The 26623-nt window shown below is 39.3% G+C and overlaps 1 protein-coding gene across 7 annotated transcripts in view; it reads right to left on the bottom strand.

Annotated features, from left to right (window-relative positions):
• Positions 1-26623, bottom strand: part of PPP1R12B (protein phosphatase 1 regulatory subunit 12B) — a 255505-nt gene that overhangs the window by 164803 nt on the left and 64079 nt on the right. For 6 of the 7 annotated variants that reach the window (XM_069074582.1, XM_069074578.1, XM_069074583.1 and 3 more), the window contains exons 2-8: positions 23753-23883; positions 14667-14785; positions 9162-9321; positions 7365-7509; positions 6744-6818; positions 3710-3789; positions 2791-2933 (exon numbers count right to left, since the gene is read on the bottom strand). In XM_069074582.1, the coding sequence (XP_068930683.1) occupies positions 2791-2933; positions 3710-3789; positions 6744-6818; positions 7365-7509; positions 9162-9321; positions 14667-14785; positions 23753-23883 (853 nt within the window). Of the gene's footprint in view, positions 1-2790; positions 2934-3709; positions 3790-6743; positions 6819-7364; positions 7510-9161; positions 9322-14666; positions 14786-23752; positions 23884-24577; positions 24703-26623 lie in introns of those variants that run through there. The other variant, XM_069074580.1, reaches the window with a different exon arrangement.

Raw genomic sequence — 26623 nt, 5'->3', positions numbered from 1 at the left:
AGAGGGAAAGAAGAGAGCAACACTTTAAATATAGGACAAAATAGGAAGGAAGACAAGGAAGAAACAGACAAGTAGGATAGCTTTGAAAGTTACATGTTGGATTATTACATATTTTAAAAGAAAAATTAGATGACAGTTTTAAATACAATCCTCTTTTTCTATTCGACTATGTTTATGGAAATATTCATTCTATTTAGTATTTAAATTCAAAAGTAATTTTTAAAAATTTGGCTTATCAAGTTCTTTGTAAAATTTGTCTACCTCCTCATCCTCCACAACTAATGTTCATATATAAAGTGCAATTATTTTTATGGTAATCCTTTTTGCAAATGGTTATCATAAGCACTGTAATATAAAATGAGTGTCCCATGAAATGTTACTTCTGAATGCCTTTGGATTCATAACAAATTTATTTATCTCTCCATGGACAGCCTGTGGCCTAGCCTTCCTTTCATCTGCAACTTCCTTTTGTTTCCTGGGTTACTTTACATGAGAACCCATAAATATAGTAAGAAAGATAAAACAGGTACTCTACACAAGTGATTACAATATAGGGTTTATTGATAAGTGCCATAAGAATGGTATCAACAAAGAGCTATAAGCAGTCTAGAAGAGTAAAAGCTCACACCATGGAAAGTTTCACAGAGAAAGAGTCCTTAAAAACAGCCAAAATTTGAAAATTTGAATGCTGAGTCTTATCAAGTTAATGGTCTCATTTTGTGGGACCAAAAACAAGAGCTTATTCTGTTTTATGGATCATCTAAAGTGACCCACTGTTCAAAAGGCACTGACTATGGGATCAAAGGGTTAAGGTGTTCAAGCTGAGGAGCAGTATGAGGAAAAGCACAGAGATAAGAATGTGCAAAAAATGTTCAAGAGAGAGTTTATTTTTCTAGACTCTAGAGCATAGCAGGATATATGCAAAAAAGTGGTATAAGATAAAACTGTCAAGGTTGCTGAGGACAGATTATAGAGGACCTTGATTATTGGACTAAGGAGGTTTAACTTTATTTGTTTAAAGAGAAGAGAAACATGGACCATTTTTAAGCAGAAGAGAGAATGTAATCCAAGCAGTGATGCAGAAAGATTAAGCTGTCAGACTTGGGCAGTGTAGACTGGAAGTAGGGAAGAAACTAAAGCCATGAAGGCCAGTTAGGGGTCATTGTAATAGTCGAGAGGCCCCTTCTGTTCTTCTATTCCTAGAATTCTAACTATGCCTTAACATGTAAGCTACTAGAAGGCTGTTCTAGATAGACAGTGCCTACGACATTGTAGATACTGAATAAATATTAAAGTATTCATGTTAAGTACAGAGTCATTCAGGTCAGCACTGGACTAGCATTTCCCAGCAAGCTGGACCTGCCATCTGACTGAATGAAAGGAAATTTGCTGCACTACAAATTCAACTAGCATTTATCTCCTTTCTAAGCCTTCAACTTTTCAACCTACTTCACTGAAATTTAATAGGCCACAGAGAATCAGGCAGGGAAGAGAAAAGACAGTGTCCTATACCTAAAGGGGCAGTACTTCCATGCCAGAACTGAGCAGGACATGATCACCAAAGGACCAACAATATTCAGACTTCAACTTTATTACAGGCAGCCTTGCAATGTCATACTCCAGGAGAAAACAGGTTCCATTGCAAGCTACCCATGTGACCTTTTCTTATCCAACTCATTTCTTCTAGCCAGAAATACTGCACAGACATGGAAATTGATTCATGCATCCATGATTCTGTAGTGCTCCAACGTGTGCCCTCATAGGAAATGTTGCCTGATGGTGAATGCTGAGTTTATCAAGTTATTGGTATCATTTTGTGGGATCAAATATAAGAACTTATTCTGCTTTATGGGTCATCTAAAGTGACTCACTGTTCAAAAAGATCTAGGCCCTCAGGAACTGTTCAAGAGTAGGCAAAATAAAAAATAAAAGTACATGTGAATGGACCTCTCCAAATGTAGACCTGATTGCACAGCAGAGCTTCATATAAATTATTTTAGATTAACCTCCTGATCATTTTGTGGAGTATTATACTATTGTGTCACTTGCCATTAAAGAGGTCTTGGTCTAACTGCTCAAAAAGATATATTTGATAACTATAGCATGTCCAAATTAAAAAGCCACAAAACAAGATGGAAAATACAGCATCCCTTTCTTCCACCATGTAATACTTGCCTTTCACATCTTGTCACCAACCACAGAAATGAGGGAACTTAAAATATTGCAGTAAGATTTCAAGCTATGTTAAGGGATCTTATAGATTAGATAACTAAATACAAATTTATTCACCAGGGAGAAACAAAACGTATTTGCCCAAAAGTGTACTTGCAAGTTCTCTTTTCCTCTGTCTCCCATCTTCAACCCTGAGCCTTTAGAATTTGATGTTCATATCATCCACCGCCTCAGGGTCAGGACATTTGGCTCCCTCATATTAGAGCCCACAGAGCACCTTATCACATCATCAACCTAGAAACGGTTAAATACACTCTGCCACAGCCCAGAGCTCTACAACCAAATTTCTGTAACAGCCAACACAACTATAACCAAGACTTAAAAGTTTCTTTTGGAGTACTCAGAAGCCTGGTAGCTTTCAAATAAGAAAGGTCAGGGGTGCAGAACCTGCAGCCTCAAGGCCACGTGTGATCTTCTAGGGACTGATTTGGTCAAAGGGCCACACTTGAGGACCTAGAGGACCACATGTGGCCTCGAGGCTTCAGGTTCCTGACCCCTGAGAAAGGTTTTCTTAGCTTTCCAGCTTGAAAATGTTATACCTAAGTATCACTGTATTACCTGCCTCCTTCTCAGTGTCAGACTCGGAAGCTTCCTCTTCACCTTCTTCCTCTTCTTCTGAGCTAGAGCTGCTAGATTCCTTAATCTCTTCCTCTGTTTCTTGGGACTTGGGTGTTTCCTCATCATACAGAATCTTCTCTTTGCTAAATCAGAAATAAGACTAAACAGTGTTGACAAGACAAGCAATTTCTGAGGTTTACTTGAATTGAAGATTAACAAGGGTACTGTACTGCTTTCAAACTCTTTCTTCTTCCATTTCCTTCCTCTGAAACCCTGGTTCAGGTCTGCCTTATTTAACTCCCTTATTCAAGCACAGTTAGCTTGAAGAGCTCTAGGACCATACCAGCATCTTGATGATAAATGTTGCCACCAATGTAGATGGGCTAAAATCCCTTGGATCAGAAGGAGAAAAATGCTAATTAGGCCCAACCAATTTCAATACCCCAAACATTTCACTCATTCTCAGTAACTTCTTCACTAATAAATGCCAGTTCCCATTCTCTCAAATGGTTATATGTAACCCAAGTCACCTGTCTGCAATTAATCACTGTAAGGAAAACACTTTGCAAACCATAATATATTAATACATGTGAGTTATTGTTATTATTTTTAGTGATAAGGATTGTGATGATGATGATGATGAATGAAATTCCCACAAAAACCTTCCTAAGAGATCACAGAAAAGAAGTAGAGCTTGTTACGTTTCTCCTCAGCCTATGCAGGGCTCTGTGCCACAGCACAACATTATGTATAAAAGAACTAAAAGTGTAGGGAGCATAGCTATGCTGAGGCTCTGTAATCTCATCACTTAAAAACATGCATTTTCAATGTCCAGTGAGGGGTTGTTGCTCTAAGTGCCCCGTAAAGCCAGCTAAAATCCCATTCCTCCCTGTTCTGTGCTCATTGTCAGATGTCTTACTTTTTAAAGAGTCCACTCTGCAGCTTGCCATTCAGGCCTGCTTCAATGAGTTTATTTCTTGTCTCTTTCTCACTTCGAAGCTGAGAATGAAAAAAGGAAAAGAGAGAGAAACAGCTTGTTGATTATTAAGCATCAGCAGCAATGAAAGGCTCTTAAAATAGTATGACTATGCTAGAGGTGATTATTAGGATTGAAGGGGATGGGAATAGAGAGACTGACAGAAGGTAGGTCTTTTTATCAAGGACTTCACTATGGAGCCACATTTAAGGATGAGAAAGTAAAGGACCGGATATGCAAAGAAGATGGAGTTGAAGCTTTGACTCAAGAAAGGCACAAAAGTTCAACGCTAACTCTGCTAACTTGCCAGACTATTTTTTCAGAAAAAGAATAAAAATCCAGAAAGGGGGAAGTGGATGAAGAGAAAGTCAATTAATCACAGAATCATAACATATAAAAGCTTAAATCGACCTTAAAAGGCATCCAGTCCAGTTCTCTCATTTTAGAGATGAGGAAACTAAAGCCCACAAAGGGGAAGCGACTTGCTCACAGTTACACAGGTAAGAAGTGGCACAATCAGAATCTGAACCCAGATCCTGTGACTCTTAAATCCAGTGTTCTTGCCTCTGACCCAAAGAGATCATGCCACTAAATATTTATTATGAAAAAGCAGATTTACTTCAAAAAGAAATCAATAGTTAAGAAAGCTCAGCACCCAAGACTAAGAGAAAAGGTCCTGATCAAAGGGTACTCATAGGCCTGAAAGTGAATTCACCAAATACTGCTGGAAAAGTGAAAAAGAAACCTCATCTGCTAGTGAAGAAGTTAAGAATTAATTATAATTTACCATCCTTTATGGTAATGCAGTTATATTCAAACACAAACCACACAAACTACATATATCTGTTTTAGGAACACTGTTGTGGCTAACAGTACTAATCTTTGCCATGTAGGAAACAGTGGCATTTAGTGATATGTTATACAACAGAGGTGATGAAAAGAGCCAGTAATTAGTTATTCTGCTTGGAGCAGAATTCTGTGTAATTTTGCCACTGTCTTAAAGTAAACTGAAACACAAGAATCGCCAGAAAGAAGTAATGCACTATAAAGGGATGTACACACTCCTTAGGGCTCCCATGAAAGCCCATGTCCCAATATCACTACAGCTGGAGAAGAAGGCAAAGACAATCCCTTCACTTAGATGTTTCTCTTTCTCCCAGCCAAAGAAACAGAAAAGGAAGCAGACCATGACCCAAAATACTTATGAAGGATCCTGCACTAGGCATTTCATATAGCATATGGCACAATTCAGAGAGGCTGGAACTTTAGTCCTTGCTCTACTACTTAAAAGACATGTAACTTCTTTAAAATGAAGAGGTTGCCCCAGGGCAGGATTTCTTAACCTTTTTTGTGTCATGGACCTGTCTGGCAATCTAGTGCAGCTTTATAGATATGTTCTCAGAATAATGTTTTTACATGCATAAAATAGATAGGATCACTAAGAAAACCAGTTATTCTGAAAAACAGTTATCAAAATATTTTTTTAAAAAGTTCATGGGCCCCAGGTTAAAAAATCTTGGCCTAGGAGAAGCCAGATGGTCTTCTCAGATTTAAAAATCCTATACTCTCTGACTTAAGAGTACATATATTTATGGGTTTAGTAACAATACTTTTGTTAGAGTCCTTTCTCTCTCCAGTCAATCAACAATAGCAGCAGCAAGACTCACCTCTATTTCAACATCCCAAAACAAATCCTTCTTTTCCTACTTTTGGAGGTCTTGTGATCTTGGGGCAGATGTGCCAACCACTCTAAATGTTTATTTCTACCAGAACTCTCACTGATACTTCTTTCATTCATACTTGCTCTAAGTTTAATCCAACAATGATATTTTATCAGGGCAGATTTAGTGTCTGTCCTAAAACTGGAATAATTACTCCACAGCCAATGAGAAGGCTAAAAGAAAAACAGCCTCCCAAGATGAATAGGAAGGAAGCCAGTCATTTTTTCACTCCTACTCTCTGACTGGAATCCCCATGGCTACTGCCCTTGTTCTTCACTCCAATTATACAATGGTCACTGTTCTCTTTTTCCAGACCAAACACTCAAAATCTTCATATATATAGTCAATTATTTAATGTTCATTCACATATTGGTTTGAAGTTTCTATTCTGCCATCTTTAAGCACTATATATGTTATGCATTGGTTTTCCTGGGTCAATGAGGGGCAGAGTAGTGAACCAGGAGTCAAGAGAGACCTGGTTTCAAATCCTACACCATACATTCACTAGTGGTGCGACTATGAGCAGGTCATGTACCATATTTGAGCCTCAAATTTCCTCATCTGTAAAATGGGGATAATCCTACATAGTGCAGTGACTTCATAAGGTTGTGATAAGGATTAAAGAGATAGGGAATATGAAATTCTTTGAAAACATCAAAGTGCTTTATAAAGGGTAGAGGTTAACATTTTATGTTGTTATTTTGCACAACAGGCAGCAAAACAACATCTTCCGTTAAATGCTCAATTAGGGCAGGATGATGATGATGACGGTGATGATAATCAATCTTCAGATTTGTACAGTTAAGATTTCTGGAATAACTCAGAGTTTTCAGCTATGCAGTGTCCAGGACCCAAACGCAGGGCTTCTTTTTTCAATTTCAAGTGACAAAAGTTTCTTGATCTTTTCAGTTTTTCCAACAATTCCATTCAACTTATGAGGCATCCAGGTACTTTGCGTGGGAAAAACTATGACTCTATAGACAGGCTTAGAATTCAGGGATAATCAGAATCTTAAAAACTCTAGCAATTAATAGGTTCTCTCTCTATAAAAAGCAAGTTTCAACATTAGGGGTTTCTGGGATATTTCCTCATAACAGGCTGTCTGATAGTCCCTGAAGAGACCAATTATCATCTCAGGAATGCAGACATGTCCATTTTAGCTCTCAGCAGAGACATAACTAAAGCAAGGGGCTGAGACACCTGGAGTAGATAACAAATTGTTAAACTTCGATAAAAGGCCCCAGCCCCAGACTCACCACATTCTGTTTCTTCTGGAGCATCTCCAAGTGTTCCACAAGCCCTTCATCAGCCACATCGAAGGGTGTTTGGCCCTGGCAGTGAGAAGGGGCACCATAACCAGCAGGAAACAAAAAAGCAACAAAGCCAGTGCTCTCTGTACTAGGGACAACTCAGCTTCCATGTTCTGCTTTTGCATCCTGCCTACAGAATCCCTTTTTTATGACACTCTCCTGTCTAATATAGAGAAGACTCATAAATGACAGTCACTTAAAAATAATGTTTTACATATTACAAGATTTAGTACTTCCTCCCCACACTTCTTTCAAAGGTAGGGGACCATGGGTGGGGAACACTGCATAAAATTTCAGTCTCCTTTGATGTGCCTGTTAGTTTTTTGTTGAACTATTTTTTCTCTACTCTTTTTTTTTTATTTTCTGTTATAAGGAATGGCTCTCTGGAAGCAGGTGGAAGGAAAAGATAAAATGAGAAGTAAAGGTGATATAAAAATAAAATACATCAGTAAAACTTTATTTTTAAAAAAAGAAGTATGCAGTGTGATGCTCTCCCCACACATAACCTCCTGACATGTTGCTGATCACTCTGCCCACTGCTGTCTACTGCATGTCTGTTTCACTGACCAACTTGTTCCTGATATCCATGTCACAGAGCGCTTCTGCCAGGATGGAACAGGCCTCTTTCACGCCCCAATGTGCAGCAGCATGGAGGGGAGTCCAGCCATCATGATCCTGAACATTCAGTTCATAGCCAGCCTGAATCAAAAGCCTGAGAAGAAAAACCAAAGGTAAAATGCTTAACATTGTAGTTCTCTGCAGAATGACTCCTAGTCCATTACCAGTTTAGCTTTGGGCCTTGAAACCCTAGGTATTCCCAGTGCCTAGCAAGTACCTTATACGTAGGAGGAAGGCATTTAAAAAACACTAAACTAAAATGAACTTCTCCACTCTCTAAACCAAAGTTCAGGTTTCAAAAGCAATGCGGAGGGGGAGGGCTACAACATAAGCTCTTTTGCAAAGATGATATCTACTAAATGCTACCCAGCATTTTCCTGGAATATTCATGTTGTTATTATAAACAGAAAACTTAGAAAGGTGTATCTTCAATATGTAGACTAATGCAAGACCAATTCAACCAGCTATGTCTTAGAAGTATATCATGAGGATGAATTTTCTATTTTCTCATACAAGGAAAAGACAAAATACAAACTGGAAACCCAATTCCCTGCAGGGCACTTTCTCAAAAATCATCCATACATTTAACAGCAGACGTATGACAGACTCAGATAACCTCACTCTATAAGTGCTCAGCCAAGAAAGCCTGAGCAACCAAACCTCCAACCTGAAGTCCAAACTGGTTAGAGTCGGCTAAAGACTCCTGGCTCCCATCTTTAAACCACGAGTCCCAGAATATGGGTTTGGAAGTGTTCTCTTTCCATGATGAAGAATTCCTTCTACGACACAGCTGACAAGTAGACATCTGGCCTCAGCTTGAGCCACTGACTCAGGAGGCAGCCCATTCCAGTGTTAAGAATGATTTTCTTAAATGCGATTCAACAGCTCAATAGGTATTTATTAATGATCTACCTTGTGCCAAGCATTGTGCTGGGTACAGGAAATATAACAACAAAAACAAAATTGTTCATGTTCTCAAAGGCCTCGATTTCAGTGAAGGGGAGAACAGCAGGCACACAAATAAGCACAGGATCTATACAAAGTAAAGAAGTAGTCGGTGAGGAGGACCGTGGTGAGCCGAAATTTGCTTGTTTGCACCGTGGACCTGTTGCTCCTGTTTGGTCCTGGGCGTTTAAGTTTTTAGGGAAGCTGAGCTAATATCAACATCAAAAGATGGCATCTGCTGTGGAGAGTGAAAAGATGAGTAGGGCAGGTGCTGTTCTAAAACTCTAATTATTGTGTCAATAAAGTTTTGTTCTTACACCTAATTGGAAGACAGCCAACGGTGAATTGGTGTCTATGTAATTAAAAATCTCAAAGCTATTACTAGATATCACAAAGGACCAAAATAACTACAAATTCATACTTTATGGCAGGTTACAAGAGGTGGTGGTCACACATGTTACTTGTGATAAATCACAGACCTGGAAGGGGCTTGGTGGAGTCTAGTAGGCCAACGTTTCTCAATATTTTTATGTTCAATAGATCACTTGCATGCTTTGTATCCCACAACATTCTTGTATGCTCACAAACATGCAAAACCCAGGGCTGCCACGGAAGAAGAAAAGGGGAAAGCTCTTTATGACCAATGGCAGAAGGTAGAGTGTGTCCCCTGAAAGTCTAGTGAGGGAAGAAACACACACCAAGTGAGAAAATCCTTCATTCTCCTTCCAGAAGCACCAGTCAAAAGAGTCATCAGTCAGTTTTTAGCTGAGGAAGCTTGCTCAAGGCATCAAGGGGTCATACCTGAGGACTTCGGAGTAGCCCTTGGCCGCAGCCACGTGCAGAGCAGTGGCCCCTGAACGTGCCTGTCTCACGTCCTCAATTCTGCCCCCATTGAGCCACTGGCGAGCGTCCTGCAACATCTGCTGCTCCTCTTCCTTCCTTGACTGCTCCAGATCAACCCCTGCAGAAGCCAGCATAGAGTGAAACACGCAGCCTGGTCTGGTAGGATATTTTCATTGTCTGGATCCCAGACGTGCCCTGAAACACAAGCTAAGTCTTCAAGCTTTGAGTTTTTCCATTTTACTCCTAGCTCAGAATGCAAATGACATTCACACAATCACACACAGAGTCTGGAATGGGGTAAAATGCCCTGAACGAGAGTCAAGAGATCTTTCCCATGAAGTAATTGTGTTCTTCAGCAAGTCTCTTCATCTCTCTCATTTCTCTGTCCTCACTTGGGTCTTCATCAAATCTGGCTGCAGACACTTAACACTTACTAGCCGTGTGACCTTGGGCAAGTCACTTAATCCCAACTGCCCCTCCAAAAAAAAAAAGCCTATAATAGTGGATAAAGTGTTGAAGAGAGAGTCAACAAACAGCTGGGCGCGAATCTTAACTCTGAGGGGCAGCTAGGTGGCACAGTAAATAGAGTTCTGGTCTTGGAGTCAGGAGAACCTGAGTTCAAACCTGGTCAAAGACACTTGATACTTACTAGCTGTGTGACCTTGGGCAAGTCACTTAACCCCAACTACCCTGCTTTCCCTCCCCCCACCAAAAAAAGAGTAGAATCTGAACCCTGATACTCACTAGTTATGTGATCAGGGAAAGGATCTTTGCCTTATCTTTCAAATGAAGATAATACACATATATATATACCTATCTTAATAGGGTTGTTATTAGACTCAAATGAAATAATATATGCAAAGTGCTTTGCAAACCTCAAAATGGCACGTAATTGAGTTGTTATTATTATTATTCCTAAAATCAAAGTGAGATGACACGATCACTAAGCTTAGTGTTCTAAAATCCATGTGTGTACATATGTGTATGCATGTGAACATACACATACCACACATACACATATCACTGTTAGCATTTAAACTGATGGATAACTTCTGATACAGAAACAAAAATTCTACATGAAGGAGCACTCATGAGGGGAACATGCCGTCAGTTACTCAGAAGAGGAAAAGAGCTTACAAATCAAATGCCTTCCATTTGCAGAACATTTTTCAAGAATCTTTCTGTAGGTGATGTGCAGTTTTAGGCTCATGAGAGGCCTACACGATAGAGATCACAGGGATCATTAGACACGTTTGAGAGGATGAGACAGATATGAAGAGTCACACAGTTCCCTGGTGACAGAGGTCGGTGAGCGCTGGAGCCAGGCTTCCCTGAATTCTAGTCTAGTGACCATGCCTCTATAGCACAAGGAATACAATATATTTAGTCTCAAGTATAACCTACAAACTGCAAATGAAAACAAACACAATCCCCTTCTCTAATGCAATTTCCCAGAAGCAATCCCCACACATAAATCAGAACAGTACTCTGGGCTGTAAAATCTCCAGTGCAGACGACTCCTCGCCAATCATTATTAGTAAGTAATACAATAGTAATTGGAGCTAAATGTGTCCTCCTTCTGAAGAAATGTCATCAAACTCCAGAAAATTCTTATGCCATTTAAAAATATTGTGGGGACATCTGATAGGTAAACTACTATAAGGTACTTAACTTTACATTACTTGCTGTCACAGAGGCATTCTTCCTCAACACAGGAAAATACAAAATTAATTCACACAGATTCAGTACACATATTCTCTGTTTGGTCCTGACACCCTCCCAGCTTAGTTACACTAGTGGTAATCTGCAATGCAGCTGAACTGGTGTGGGAGGGGAGAGGTTTGCTGCAGAGATCCTGGATGCTATAAATAATCAAGGGCTGAAAGGCTCAAACCTAACATGAGCAAATCATCCCTCAGGTGTTAAGGACTGGGCACCTATGCAGAGATTGTATCTATACTCACGCTTGAGACAATAGAAGGCAAATGTTTCCATCACAGATGATCTCATAACCCAAACAGCTATCTTCTTCCTCTAACTTGTCTCAGAAGGAAGCACTCATTTGGGGTCCTCATTCTTTCTCCCCGCCCCAGGGCTTTCTGCTGCCCATTCTCATCTCCATCTTCTGCCTCTGTGCCTTTTCACAGGCTGCCCCCATGTCTGGGATGCCTTCTTCCTCCTCTCTGCCTCCTGGCTTCCTTCAAGTCCCAGCTAAAGCTCCATCTTCTACAGGAAGCCTTTCCCATCCCCTCATTGCCAGTGCCTTCCTTCTGTGAATTCTCTCTCATCCATCCTGTCTATAGTGTGTCTGAACACAGTCGTTGGCAGGTTGTTCCCCCATCAGACTGTGAGCCCTCTCCAAACACTCTTCCTTTTTAACTGAGGGCACCTCTCAGTCACACAGGCTCTTCACATTGGTGTCATTCCTGACTCTTCCCATGTCTACCAGGTGCCATGCTTTGCTGCGTCTACCTCCATGTGTAATGCCAAGCAAAGGCAACTTCTCAAGGTTCAAAATACCAGCATGGGTGCTCTCCATTTTATTCAGTGACAAATTAAGAACAGAGAGAATCAACATATAGCATAATTCAAAATACAGCATTTACCAAGTGTGATTCAACAATCTCCAAGTACTACCCCACCCCTGGACTTTACATTAATTTAGTCCATCACAAAGCCCCTCTTCTCAAATGGAGATTAGTTTCCAATCATAAGTAAAGTACATTCATTTGTTCAATCACAGAGCACAAAAAGCCAAAAGTTCTCCACCCTTCGATTACAATTGAATCTAACCCAGAGTTACAACAAGCTTAAGCACAGTATTTAATACCCAAAGAGAGGTCTTTCCTTCATCTTGACACTAGGCAAGTTCTCAGCAATCTTTGTTCCTGGGAAGACAAAGCTTAGCAAGGCCACAAGATACATTGCCAGTGTCTTCATTAATTCATTCTCTGTCTGCAGAACAGTCCTAAGACCCCTGAAAACATTAGCAAAACCCTCTTCCAGGATTTCTGTAAACATACAACAAGAAAATCCTTCTTCAGGGCTTCTGAACCAACAGCAAGGTTCCAGAACCTCTGCAACAACAGCACTGTCCTTCACCAGTGGACACAATTCACTCTCTGTCTGCAGAACATTCTCTGGAGCTCTGAACCAACAGCAAGGCTCCAAGACTTTTGCAACAACAGGACTGTCTTTCACCAGTGGACAAATTTGGCAAAACAACATCAAAACAGACGACAAAGTACCAGCATAACAGCCGTGTCTCCTCAGTCCTTGGCAACTCTGGGTGGCAGCTCTCAAAAGTCCTGGGCAATTCAAAGTGGCCTTCAGCAATCCTCTCCGTCTCTCTCTGCCTCCAAGGTGCTGCTTCCAAAAAGTTCTTCTGCCTCTCTCTTTGCTTGTGACTCTCTAAATTTATGTCACCAGCTCCTCCCAGTTCAGCCCTCTCTTTTCCTGTCAACAAGTCCATCCCACAAGCGGAATTCACAACCTCTGGGTTTTAACACAATCAAACCAAAAACCAAGCCAATACAGGGGGATCTTTAAATTCCATTACTATTACACTCAGGCAGCTGTGACACAATTCAGACCTTCAACATCCCAGACTATTATCACAGGTTCCTCAATGGTCTTTTTGCTTCCCTCCTCCACACGACAACCAAAATCCTATTCCCAAGGCACAGGTCTTCCTCTGTCATTCTCCCCAATGTGGTTCCCCAGTGCTTCTCAGCTCAGTTAAAACACAGACTCTCTGACCTGTCATTTCAAACCATCCAGAGTCAGGCTCCAGCCTAGCTTTGCAGCCTCATTTCACATCACTCTGCTTTACACTCTTGCTCTTCCGGTCAAACCAGACGACTCGCTGCTCCTGACATGGGCCCTCCCTCTCTTGCCTCCATGCACTCACACCAGTTGTTCCCCTGGCCTAGAATAGTCTTTCTCCTCCCCTCCACCTCTTAGAACCCCTGGCTTCTTCAAGATGCCGCTTGGGCGCTGCCTCCCCTAGAAAGCCTGGCCTCCTCTTCACTCGTGGTCAGCGCTTTCCTTCTGAGTATTAGCTGTCAGGAACAACTTGACGCTCCCACCGTGTATCCTCTCAGCAGGATGCAAGTTCCCTGAATGAAAGAATTGGTTTTATCTTTGTTTCTACATCCACTACTCATAACCCGAGACTTTGTACACAATTTATTTTCAGTATGGACCTAAGATGTATGTGTAGGTAAGTCCTTGTTTGGAAACACCCTTCACCAATGCTGTCCAGAAATTCACTGTAATTTACAGCGTTAGAGAACTGTCTAGGGTACTGAGAAGTTAAGGGACTTGTCCATCGTCACATAGCTAGCAGATATTGGGAACAGGACTTGAATCTAGGTCTTCCTAACTTCAGAAGTGGCTATACCCTGCTGTTCCTCAATAATTGCTGAATGACTACTTATTGGATGAATGAAAAAAATACTCTTTTTCATTAAATAAGGCAAAGCATGTCTCAATAGGCAAAACTGTGTGAGTCTGTGCATTAAGATAGGCACAGAATCAATTTAGGATCTGACTAGTAAATAGTAACAGGGTCCATTTGTTGAGTTGCACTGCTGGCCACAGAACGGACACAGCCTAGTTGAAGCATTTCAACACTACTATATACATAAACTACAAGGAATTAGCAATAGTCCCACCCCCCTTTCTCAAGGCTATCCATCCCCTTGTTGCTTCCATAAAACTTGGTTTAAAAAGCTAAATGACTTAGGATTACTATACCTTCAGTGGCTAAGGACCTTTGAGATCACCTAGTCCAACCCCCTCATTTTACAGATGAGGAAACTGAAGCCCAGAGAAGTTGAATGAGTTGCCCAAAGTCAGACAGTCAGAGATAAAACCAGACTCAAGTTCCACCTACACCCAATTCAGGGCTCCTCTGTCTGCCTAGAGCAGAATTATCTTCAGATGCTGGCTTTTCTGAAAATCTAAAATGAGGATGAAGCAGGAAAGTTTATTCTCTGCTTCTTCAGTCTGCTGTCTTATGTTTTCATGTTTCTAAGCAAACTGACCTGATAAGCGTGACTTTCAAGATCACTTCAGAGCTTATAAATAAATGGCTTGCCCAGTTTATTCCCAAGTCTTCCTAACTTGTATCAGTTGGATCTCCCTTATCAAAGAATAAGTCACTTACACACTGCAACAAGGTCTGAATAGAACCTTAAGAAACGACACAAAGACTGATGCATCTTTGCGGCATTTGTTCTTCCCTTTCCTGAGTTATTAAGAGGATCCAGGATGTTGGCAATTGGTGACTAAGGCTATACAGTCAGATCTAACCCACCCTCCCACCCCCATTAATGAAAGGCTCACAAGGTGAAAGGATCATTTCTGAAGTGTCTGTGTTCCAGTGGCAGCTGCTGCTTTCTCCCATGCCTCTCACTAGGAGAGAGCACTGGACTCCCCAGAGTCACCCCAACGAGTTACCTTGCTTCTTCACTTGCTCCAGGAGCAGGTCCTTCATTGCTGCTTCCTCTGCAAGGTCAGAGGGGACTTCACCTTCACTATTCACTGCAGCAACACTGGCTCCATGGTTAATGAAATACCTGCGCAGATGAGACCCAGGAGTAATGTTATCTGTATCAGGCTGGGGTCAATTTACACTCATACACCAAAGGTTAGAGAGGAGCTTGAAAAACTAACAGAAAAAGGCGTCCGGTTTGGGATTCCACACAGCTCTCAAATAAGGTGTTCCATATTCTCTAAGATACATCAATAACTAAGGCTCAATTTTTCTTCCTTTTCTTCTATGGCAACAAGCAGGAAATGTTTCACAAATACCACTGAGAATGTTTAAAAAAAAAACAACCTTTATGGATGGATGAGCTTTCTGAAAACCATAAGGAGTAAGATCATGTTCCCTCCAAATGTAAGTTTCTGAAAAGAAAATCCCTTGTTACGTCTTGGAATCATTTTGACACAAAAGCCAGAAGAGACATAGAGCAATGACTTTCACTAGGATTTTTCCAATGGCTACATTTGGGTGCATGAAATAGTTTTGTGGTCTCAAGCATGTATATTTAAGGCATCTATTCAAATATGGACACGCACATGCACAAACATACACACCACCAGTCATCTACACAGTCCCCTCCTCACTCCAGAAAAGAATTATTATATCAGAGAAATCATTAATATGCTATGGCCTCCTATGGACTGCATGAGGGAAGAACCACATGTTCCAGGAAGAACCCTGTGAGGAAATGCCCTGAATTCACAGGATAGCTGGACAGGAAGAAGTACCTGAGGAGCACCTTCTCTTGTAAGGGTCTCCCTTCTCCTGAGGCTGCCAACACCCCCCGGGGCAGCGAGCCAAAAAAGCAGCATGACTTCATACCACTTAGATGGGTTGGGGGTCACCAGACAGAAGATTACCAGGTCTTATCATGCACCCACTCTCCCCTCCAGACCCCTGGGCCTTGTCATACAACCCAGAACCACTCCCTTAGGATGCCCAGGCTTTTCACCCACCACGCAGCTGAACTATTTTATTGTCTCATTTCCCCCAATTAGAGTATGAACTTTTTGAGAGCAGGGACCATAATTTTTCCTATTTGTATCCCCAGCACTGAGCACAGTGTTTGGCATATAATAAATGATTTTTTTTTCAATAATATGTAACTGTGTAATTTGAAGTCTGTGAGGAATTTAATTAGCCTTTATGAATTTAGACTATCAACCGGTAAGAGGCCCAATAATAACTAGAGTTAGCAATTTAGTACTTAGAAACATCTGAAAGCAAAAAAGGACTATTCAATTTATACTACACACAATCCTTTCCTGGAATAGCATGGTACCTAGCACATATAGAAGGCACTTAAGAAATGTTTGCTAAATGAATGAACACACACACACACACACACAAATGGACTCAGGTATAGGCATCTATTGTTTTCTCCTTCAACAATATAATATGCACCCAGACCTAGGATACTGGGGAGTAACCTATAAACATGACCTGAAGTCCATGAAAGGAAAATATTCTCGTTTAGCACTGTCCTCCAAAAGTACCATTATAAGAGGGGAAAAAACCCTTTAGCTTCTATTCTCCTTAAGCATAATTAATGTAAGCTCAAGAATCCCTGCCTAGTTCTAATTTGTTCTCCCTAGGATCCATCCTCATTAAGGCACCTGGACATTTAAAAGCACTGGCACATCCTAGGAGCATAATAAATATGGGGAGCAGAGGGAAGAGAGTGCACATGAAGGACAGAGAAAAGAAATACAACCTATCCAAACCTCTCTTTGTGTTTTAATATTACCATCCAGGGTAAAGATAAGAGAGATGGGAGTACATCATCGAAAACGGATATGAACCTGAAATAGAAAGCGCCTGAACACAGGGTCTTCCTGGAAAGAGAAAACCAAATTGGTTCTCACTTTCTTCTCCCTTGAAAATAAGGGCTCACCATACTATTTTTCACTTTTTTTGGGGGGTGGGGTTTAGGTTTTCTTCCACAAAATAACTAATATGGAAATATGTTTTTACATGATTGCACATGTATACATATATGAGATTGCTTACTGTCTCAGGTAGGGAGAGGGGGAGAATTTGAGACAAAATTTTTAAAACCAAATATTGAAAACTGTTTTACAATGAATTGGGGGCGGGGGAAAATGACACTATTTTTGAAAACACCCGAAAATAACGGCTCACCAATGTCTTTTCCAAAAAGACTACAATGTCTATGAACTAAATGAATACAAGTAATTAAGAACTGACAAGCTCTGAAAGAGTCTATGAGCTAAATCATAACTTGTTAGAAAAGTACTTTTCAATTTTTGAAAAATGAACCCATGTACTATAGAAATGAATAATAACAGTGAAATTCAAAGCCTCTCAAAAGGATGAACCTAATGAGAAATTAATTGTAGCATAACCCCACAGAATTATCTAAGCAGGATTTGTGTGAAGTCAGTTCATCATAATCAGTCTTACAAAGATCCACTGGCTTGCAGGTTTATCCTAGAAATGGTAAATAAGTGATGCATTTCACATCAGGTAATTCTTCTGAAGGGAAAAAAAGACTTTTAAGTTTCATACTTATTTCTAAGACACAAATGCATTTACCCAAAATGTTAAGTTAAAGAAATCACTGTGATTGGTTTATATGAGATCAAATGTGTTTAACAGGAGATCTAATTTAAAATTATTCTCTGTGCACAGATTCCTAAGGAAAGACGAAGAAAAGAGGGAAATCCATGGAGGACATCGAGAGGCATGTTGTGACTGAGGGCATGTGCTCTACTTGCCACTTCTTTCTAGTTCTGCTCCTGGCTCCTCAGCAGTCTGCAGATACCTCTGCCTCTGTGGTCCTCTCTTCTGATGAGGAAATTCTTGGCCCAGCCAGCCACTTTATAAGCGGCCCAAGCCCATTCACACTCACTTCACTCCTTGCTCTACTTTGGGCTCCCCAGATTTCTCTACCTCCTCTTCAGCAGCCCTCCTCAAGTGCTTATCATTCATTCCCTGCCCACCACTCTCCCCTTCCAGCTTGCTTTTACACGTCATCTTCTCTCATTAGAGTGTAAAGTCTTTGCGTGCTGAAGCAGTCTTTTTTGCTTATATTTGTATCTTCAGACTTTAGTAGAGTGTCTGGCAAAGTGCATAATCTATGTTCTATCTATCCATCTATCTCTGGAAAGGAAAAAAAAAGCGGGGCTAAATTTAATGAGATTCTTCTGTAGCTCAAAAATCATGGATGTAGTCACTGAACAAAACTAAAATGCCAGTAGTAAGAGCATTTATATGTCCCACAAATTAATCAGACTTTTACTAAAGCAACTACCAAGAGGAAATCACCTTAACTCTTAAGCACCAAAAGCTAGCATACTTGAGCACACTGGAGATTCAGAGCCATCTCTGGGAGACTCTAAAAGGGCAGGTGGTCTAAGTGATGAAGAGGTTGCCAACTTTTCACAAAACTGAAACAAAGAGAGGGACCCAAGAGTGAATAAAACTATACTGTTCATTTCTGTTTGCTTTGGGGACAGTCCAGGAGCCCAGTCAAACATCAATGCCACAGCTCAATGTTTTGTTGCCTGATTTTTCCTTAGTTCAACTTCTCCCACAAAGAATCACAATAACCCTGCAGGGCTCAGGAGTGACTCCAAGGCCACAGGATCTACCAGATAAACCTAAGACAACCAGGCTCTGTGGGAAGGAGTCCCTTGGTCTCCACTCAGTAGTCAAGAGCCCTCTCCCTGCTTGTCTGTGGAATGAGAGAGGTGCAATGAAGCCCTAAGCACGTTAGGAGGAACGTCCAATGAGCAAGTTTACTTTAGACAGTCTCAACATTCCAATCCTCCTTTCGTTACAGAACATAACTGATCATAATCTGAACTTAGGCTCATCGAAGATGTCCTCCAAGCATCTTATTTTGAAGGTGATTCTCAACTCCCAGTCCTTCCCCTTTAAAAAAAACTACTCTGCTGGTGATGCCTCCTTGTCTCAGGGAAGAGAGATGGACATCTCAGAGGTTAAGTCTTTGCTTGTGCTTTATGAAACATAATTACATGACTAACGTGGAAAATACATGTCACTGCTTTGTGCTCACTATGTTTAGGCTTTTTCGTGTAATACTGACTAAAGTTGCTTTTATGATACGTAGACAGCTGTCCTTCCATATTCAGGTCTATTTCTTTTGCTTTAAAACATAATTATTCAAGCTGATCTCCACAAAGTCCTACTCTGAGGTCTCATGGTGGGTTAGAGGTATCCCTGGGTTCTTGAAAATTATGCCAGCACCAGTTACTACCTTGCTAGAAAGGCAGTTCAAGCAAAATACCAGTCTAGCTAACTACAGGGAGGGCTTATCACCAAGATAATGAACTAAGCTAGCCACTTGGTGATAATTTTGAGGGGGCCATGGCAACCCATGAAAAAAAAATAATTAGCTCTGCATAATTCCCTTCTATTTCTGTAGTTAAGGGCAAGAGAAAAGGAAATAGACAATTCCAAGAATCACAGTTTGCAGGCTATCTATAAATATTAACTTAGTTCTCGATACTCTGTGAGATCCTTGTTCAATAACCAAAGAGTGGGCATACAAGATGAAAGGAGTTTTATCTAGAAAACAGCAGAGAATTGCAGCTAAATAAAAGGACCAGTCACAAGTTCTCCTGGGAGAGGTAAATAAAGTCTCTGGTTTTACTGTACATCCAAAGGCAACAAGAAAAACATTTTATGGGACATTTGATCATCTTGTATTACAGTGCTCAAAATAAGCATTTGCAAAAAGATCACCACAAAAATAGCTGGATTTATGCACCAACATTGGCTGTAGGAGAAATTCTACTAAAACTCAAGAAGACCCTTCAAGTTAAATCAACATATACTTTAATACATAATAACTTCATTGCAAAGGTAAGAACTGATGAGAGTAGAGAAAAATATGGTTCATGGTTAAGAAACAGAAGAGTCAAAAGCTTTTATACTGTAAAGAATCCTCATTCTTAAACATCATCAAAAAAGTGAGACAGAAAGTTCTGGATATGATGAGCACCAAGCAATATTACAAAAAAAGAAATTGATTATATTTTAACTGGCAGGAAATGACTCATTACTAATGTGGGAGTTATTCCTGAATCAGCTGCCTGTGTAAAGTCAGATCACTGTGACTTGTTAGAGCAAAGACCAAAATTAATTGCAGCAAGAAGAACAAAAACAAGAAAATGCTATAGTATTTAATTATCTTCAAGCTGCTACTTAAGCAACTTATTGACGTTAAAAAACAGAAAATGGACGTAAGAAAGAAAATCAATACTGATTAATGTCATTTTGTAGTGCATGTTACCAATCAGAGGCAGTTAGGTGGCATGCTGGATAGAGCACTACACTTGATAGAGTCAAGAAAACCTAAGTATAAAATCTGTCCTCAGACACTCATTAACAGTGTAACTCTGGGGAAAGTCCCTTAACCTCTGCCAGCCTCAGTTTCTTCATCTGTGTAGTATCTAATAATAGCACCTACCTCTCAGAGTTGTTTTGAAGATAGAATGAGATATTTTTGAAAATACTTTGCAATTCTTAAAGTGCTATGAAAATGATTGCTATTCATTACTGTAACAAGGAGATCAAAAGAGCCTAGAAGCCAACTCTGCCCACAAATACTTAATTCGCTCACCAAGTAGGAAGATGGGCAACACTGGTTTAGAATACAAACTAGTTTATAAAATCTTCTAAAGGATGTTGAAAAATTACAAGTAGCTGCCAAACTCATAATGTCTTATAAAACACACACACACACACACACACACACACACGGTGGAAAGAAACGTAAATTGAAAGAGAGCACAACAGGAATCATAACAAAACAAAGTCCTCCGCAGGACATTGAAGGACAAAACCAGAAGGGACAACAGAATAAAAGAGATGAGAAGACCATCAACAAATTCTTCAGTTTTTAGGGAAGTAAAGCCACCACATCTGGACCCTAATATCGTAGTACTGGGTATATAGGAACAATCTCAGGACTGTGGTGTTTGAGCTTCCTCTGTAAGCTCCATGCTAGATTGAACATAATTTTGATTTTGAATATCTGAAAGTAAGATACCAAAGGTATGGCAGAAATCTTAGCCCTTAGCATTACTTTTTAAAAGCTCACCAACAGATCATCAGTAATTATCAACCCATTGTTACTTTCCTAGCTATTTAAAATGTTTATGAAAATAATCAACACATGGGTTATTACAAGGACATCTTAGATGGGGGCATTAGAAGGGAAAAAGCTATCTTTGGCAATTGATATTCCACCTTACCCATGTCACAAATAATCAGGTTGAATGATAGAGAAAATATAAGATCACACTGTATTTGTCTGTTTAGTATTTAAAAAAACATTTTGATGTGGTACAGCACAACACTATCTATCTTAATCATTCTCCTCCAACAAGGTGTCTCCCATGTATATATCAAAATTACAGGTTACTCTCTGCACAGCAGATATTCAACTTCTAATCACTAATATTAAAGAATAAAACAGAGAGACATGCTTGCTAGGGGTGCTCAGATTCAATCCAGCATACATTAGATGAGGAATTTCTGAAAGTTGGTGAGGTTCTGCTGGTATTCTTACTTACAGATTTCATTACACTGACTGGTTGATGGCCCAGATATTTGTAGTCACCTAAACAAGACCCATAACCACTCTAAAAAGTTTGTCCTTACTATTCACATATAAAAAACTAAGAGGATGAAGACTTCTTGTGTTTAATCTATAATACATAACTGAATGGAAAACTAGAGTGCTCATCTATCAGTATATGTAAACTGAGCAGATGTTACAAATGGACAAAGAACTGGACTCAGAACAGAACAAAATGAGTAGCGCAGACTAAAATTATGACCCCAGGTTTCTCCCTTAAATGAAGGTTCAATATTTTTCTTTTTTTTTCCTTTTTCTATTTTTCTGTTTTTACATGACTAAAAGTCATAGAATATTACAGTCTCCAAAAAAATGAAATTGAAGTGTATTCAAAGTTCAACAACCTAATTGCATAGCAGGGCTAAGCAAGCTGCAACCCATTATAAACAATGAATTATGGAAAAGCAGTATAAAGGACAAAGACATGTACCCAAAAAAAAAAAAAAAAAAAAGAAAGAAAATCCAGTGGTCACATGACAAGAGCAAGAGATTACCAATGTCCGTGTCCTCCACTGGTATTCTCATAATGTCAGGAGAGATCAAGGCAATGTCCCAAGATACTGGGGGGACCACCTTTGGTGAACTAATGAGAAAACATGGACAAGAGTTTCCCAGGAAGGGAAGCATAGAAGGTTTAAGACCTACATCACTAAAGGGAATGACTACATCAAATGTGATCACTGATACCTCTGAGTATTTAAAAATACGGGTTCAAATAAATCTCTGGGCCTACTGACATTTGTATCTAACTGTAAATGTTTACAAAGTGAATACAGACACGGAATAGAGAGATACAGCATCTTTGGAACCAAAAATACCAGATCAAATTCGATATAAAGTGTAATAAATAAAAAGTAATTGTGAAACTGGTCCTGTCACTTAGCCTTTTAGCTAACATCAAATGGCAACTAGGATATGGCTGGGAAGCAAACTGGCAAAGATGATAAAAGGTAGGAAATGTCAGTGTTGAAGTGGCTGTAGAGAGACATGAATAGTCATATATTGTTGGTAGAACCGACTTGATATAATCATTATGGAATGTGATTTGGAGTTATACAAAGAATATATCTTAAATGTCCATACCCTTTGACCCAGAGTTCCCCTTGCTAGGTATACACCCCAAAAGGACAATCAATGGTAAAAAGAAAGTCCATAAACCACAAAATATTTTTAGCAGCACTTTTTTGGTGGCAGACAAAAACAAGAAATAAATTAAATGCTAATAACACAGAAGAGAATTCAAGGAGAAACACAGATAAGCAGGACAGCTTTGAAAGTAATGTGCTAAATTTACTATAAACTTTTTTTTTAAGTAAGTAGGTAACAAGAGATTTGTAGTTTCATGAATTCTCTTTTTCCATTCTACTCTGTATATGGAAATGTCTTTTTGGTTTTTTGGGTGTTTATTAAATTTAGAACAAATTAGATACCCATCACTTGGGGAATGGCCAAAAAGAAGGTGGTGCAAGCATGCACAAAAGTATGATGCTATAAGAAATGACAGATTAATATAGAGAAGCATAAGAAGACACATGTGCACAGAGGCAAAGTGAAGTAAAGAGAACAAGAAAAACAATATAAATGCAATGATTATAGCAATGTAAATGGAAAGAACAAAAACAACTGAAACTAAATGTTTAAGAAAAATAAAAATGAAATAATGTTTTATGAGTAGTCGTGGTAATGATAGTCAGCATCTATATAATTCCTTAAGTTTTGCAAAATACTTTACAACTATTACCTCATTTTATGCTTACAACAACCCTGGAAGGCAGGTGTGATCATCCCTATTCTGTAGTTGAGGAAAGTGAAGGAGACAGAGGTTAAGTGACCTGCGCTGCATCATAAACTTACTAAGTATATAAGGCTGGATATGAACTCAGGTCTCCTTGACTTCAAGTTCAGATCTCTAAGCACTGTGAAATTTAGCTGACCTAGTTGTGATGACAATGATCCCAAAGAGGAGATTTGTGAAAACACCTCTCCCTAGTCCTTTGCAAAAGTGAGGGGTCTACAAGAGTGAAATGCTGTATATAATGTCAGACTTTCCCATATTTTAGAACATGTAAAATGGTTCTCTGGAAGAGATGAGGAGGAGAGATAAATAGGGATATAAGGGGAAATGTGAGTGATGTACAAACAAAAGATATCAATAAAATCTATTTTTAATGGGGGAAATATTTCAAATGAAAAATCATGAAATCATTAGCTCTCTCTAGATTTAGCATCAGCAACTCTTTTTTTGCCTATTCGGGATTTATAATGGTTGAGTCCATTAATGATTCTAAAGTTCTGGAGCAGGAGCAGAATAAGAAGGAGATAGTACATACTACTGCAAAGAACCAGGACCCATTGAAACTCACTCACTCTGCTATGTTAAGATAGCCACAGGAAGCTGCTGCATGAAGAGGAGTCCAGCCCTCATTGTCTTGCTGGTTTACATTGGCTCTGTTCTCCACTAGGAACTTCACCATGTCCAAGTTTTCATCAATACAGGCCTGAAAAGAGGTCAAAAAGCCAAAAAATCAATTTTGGTTTCTAAATATTGCTAGAGATACTAAAATTCCCTTCCCCCACCCCCTTTGCTCATCTCTGTCTCCCTCTTACTCCTCAGATGCTACCAATCTAACTCACCCCCACTCCATTTCTAAGAATAAACACATCATCTTGCATTGCAGATTCCTCCAAAAGCCCATGTAAATTCTGGTAAGTAGAGTAAATTCTGGTGAGTATGAAATCATTTTTATAGATGAAAAGTAATCTGTATTCCATAAAACACTTCCAGTTAGTAATAATAACTGACATTAGTAGCACTTTAAGATTTATAGAGCTTTTTAAAAACATTATCTCAATTGACTTCCACAATAATCCTGGGAGATATTACAGGTAGCATTATCCCCATTTTATAAAGAAAGAAACTGCGTCTTAGAGAGGTTAAGTGATTTACTTGCCCTTAGTTACAAAGTTAGTTTCAAAAGTGGGATCTGCCCCCCAAGTCACTCCTAACTGATGATTATCTCAAACTTTCTCCTAACCCATGCTTCCCCCAGCAAAACACAGAATGACAATTTCCAAACTCCCTCATGAAGAATCAACAATAGCTGTTCCATCAGAGGTACAGAATCATCCAGTATTGACTCCTACCAAGGTAAAATGCAACTTAATTTCAATATCCGGCTCAATACAACATACCTTAGCACCTACTCCACAAAAGGTTTTAAAATGGGACCAAACTAGGAATCATCTGGGGATTGGGGGATGAGGGACATACAATGATGGTCCCTCTTGATTTTGTACTTGCGCACATTTCCATCTGTGTGGGATGAATGTGGGGATGGGGTGGGAAGGATCAGGCTATAAATTCCCACCTGTTCCAGGAATTAAGCCACAGAAATATGACTCAACTAGGGACATGAAATTTGAAAAAAAAAAAAAAACTTCAGAACTCAGGATGTGCTATATTGTCAAGGCTGGGATTATGGTCAACAGAATTCAGAGTTTGTGGGAGAAAGATTGATCTTATCATCTTCAAGACTCGGTTTAAGAGTATTGGCCCTGAAGTTAGGAGAACTGGGCTTCTATCCCGCCTCAGATACTAACTAGGTAAATCCTATAACCTCTCTGAGTCTCAGATGATTACATCTCATACCTCAAAGGGCTATTGTGAGGATAAAATGAGACAATGTATCTAACATGCTTTGCAGACCTTAAAGCACCATAAATGTATATGCTGGTGCAATTATTATTAATCCTAGCTCTTATCACTAACTAGCTGTGTAACTTTAAGCAATTTATTTAATCTCTCTGTGCCTCAGTTTCTTGTTTATAAAGTAGTAAGCATACCACATGCTGTTCTCAGAGTTTGTGTGGAAATAACCTGAGATGAGAGGTGTGAAAAGGTTTTGAAATTTTTCAAGTGCTATGCACATGCAAGGTATTATTGTTGTTGTTCCAAAAATTATCCGACATTGAAACCTGGGTTCTGATTTTTTTTTCAAAGAAAATACATACAGAACTTTGTTAAGTCTATAAGAATACAAGTCATTCCCCAATTGATAAACTGTCAATAAACATGCAGTTCTTCAGTGAAGAAATCAAAACTATATATAGATATGGAAAAATGCTCTAAATCACTATTGACTAGAAAAATGCAAATTTTTTAAAATAACTTTGAGATATCATCTTACACCTACCAAATTGGTTAAAATGATAAAAGGGGAAAACAACAAATCCTGGAGGGGATGTGCAAAACTGAACATTAATTCACTGTCAGTCGAACTGTGAATGGATCCATTTTGGAGAGCAATCCAGAATTACACCCAAAGAGTTATAAAACTGTGTATACCCTTTGACCCAGAAATACCACTGTTAGGTTTGTTTCCAAAGGTGATTAGGGAAAAAGGAAAAGAACTTGTATGTTCTAAAATATTTACAGCAGCTCTCTTTGTGGTGGCAAAGAACTGGAAATTGAAGGGATGTCCTTCAACTGGGGAATGGCTAAACAAGTTGTGATATATAGTTGTGATGGAAAAGTGCTGTGCTATAAGAAATGATAAGCTGGTTGATTTTAGAAAAACATGGAAAGATTTACATGAAATAATGAAAAATGAAATGAGCAGGACCAAGAGAACATTGTACACAGTAACAGAAATATTGTCATAAGAACAACTTTGAAATACTAATTCATTTTGAGTATCATATTCAAATCAACTATAAAAGGTATATGAAGGAAGATGCTATTCGCCTCAGTGAAACAACTGATTAATAAAAGTATGTATAGCATGGTTTTACACATATATACATATTTGTGTCTAAAGGTGAGCTTCTCTAGGGTGAAGTGGGGAGGGAGGAAAAAAATGTGCACAGAATAGAGCAAAATAAAACTTAGAAATAGCACAGAATAGCAGGACAGCTTTGAAAATGATGTGTCTATTATATAGTTTTTTTTTTTTAAAAGCAAACAGTGTGAAATGGAAATTCATGGTTTTATATTGAATCTTCTTTTTATGCTGTGCTGTACACATGGGAAGGTTCTTTTTGGTCTTTTTGTATTTAAGTTCAAAATGAACAAAAACTAAGAAAGGAAGAAGAAGGAAGGAAGGAAGGAAGGAAGGAAGGAAGGAAGGAAGGAAGGAAGGAAGGGAGGGAGGGAGGGAGGAAGGAAGGGAGGGAGAGGGAAAAAGAAGCAAGGGAAAGAAAGAAAGAAAGAAAGAAAGAAAGAAAGAAAGAAAGAAAGAA

Source organism: Petaurus breviceps, unplaced genomic scaffold (assembly GCF_028583685.1).
Source record: "Petaurus breviceps papuanus isolate PSGF00001 unplaced genomic scaffold, PetGlider_PUasm1.0 90895, whole genome shotgun sequence".
Classification (NCBI taxonomy): Eukaryota; Metazoa; Chordata; class Mammalia; order Diprotodontia; family Petauridae; genus Petaurus; species Petaurus breviceps.
This window is presented reverse-complemented; position numbering and strand designations above follow the sequence as displayed.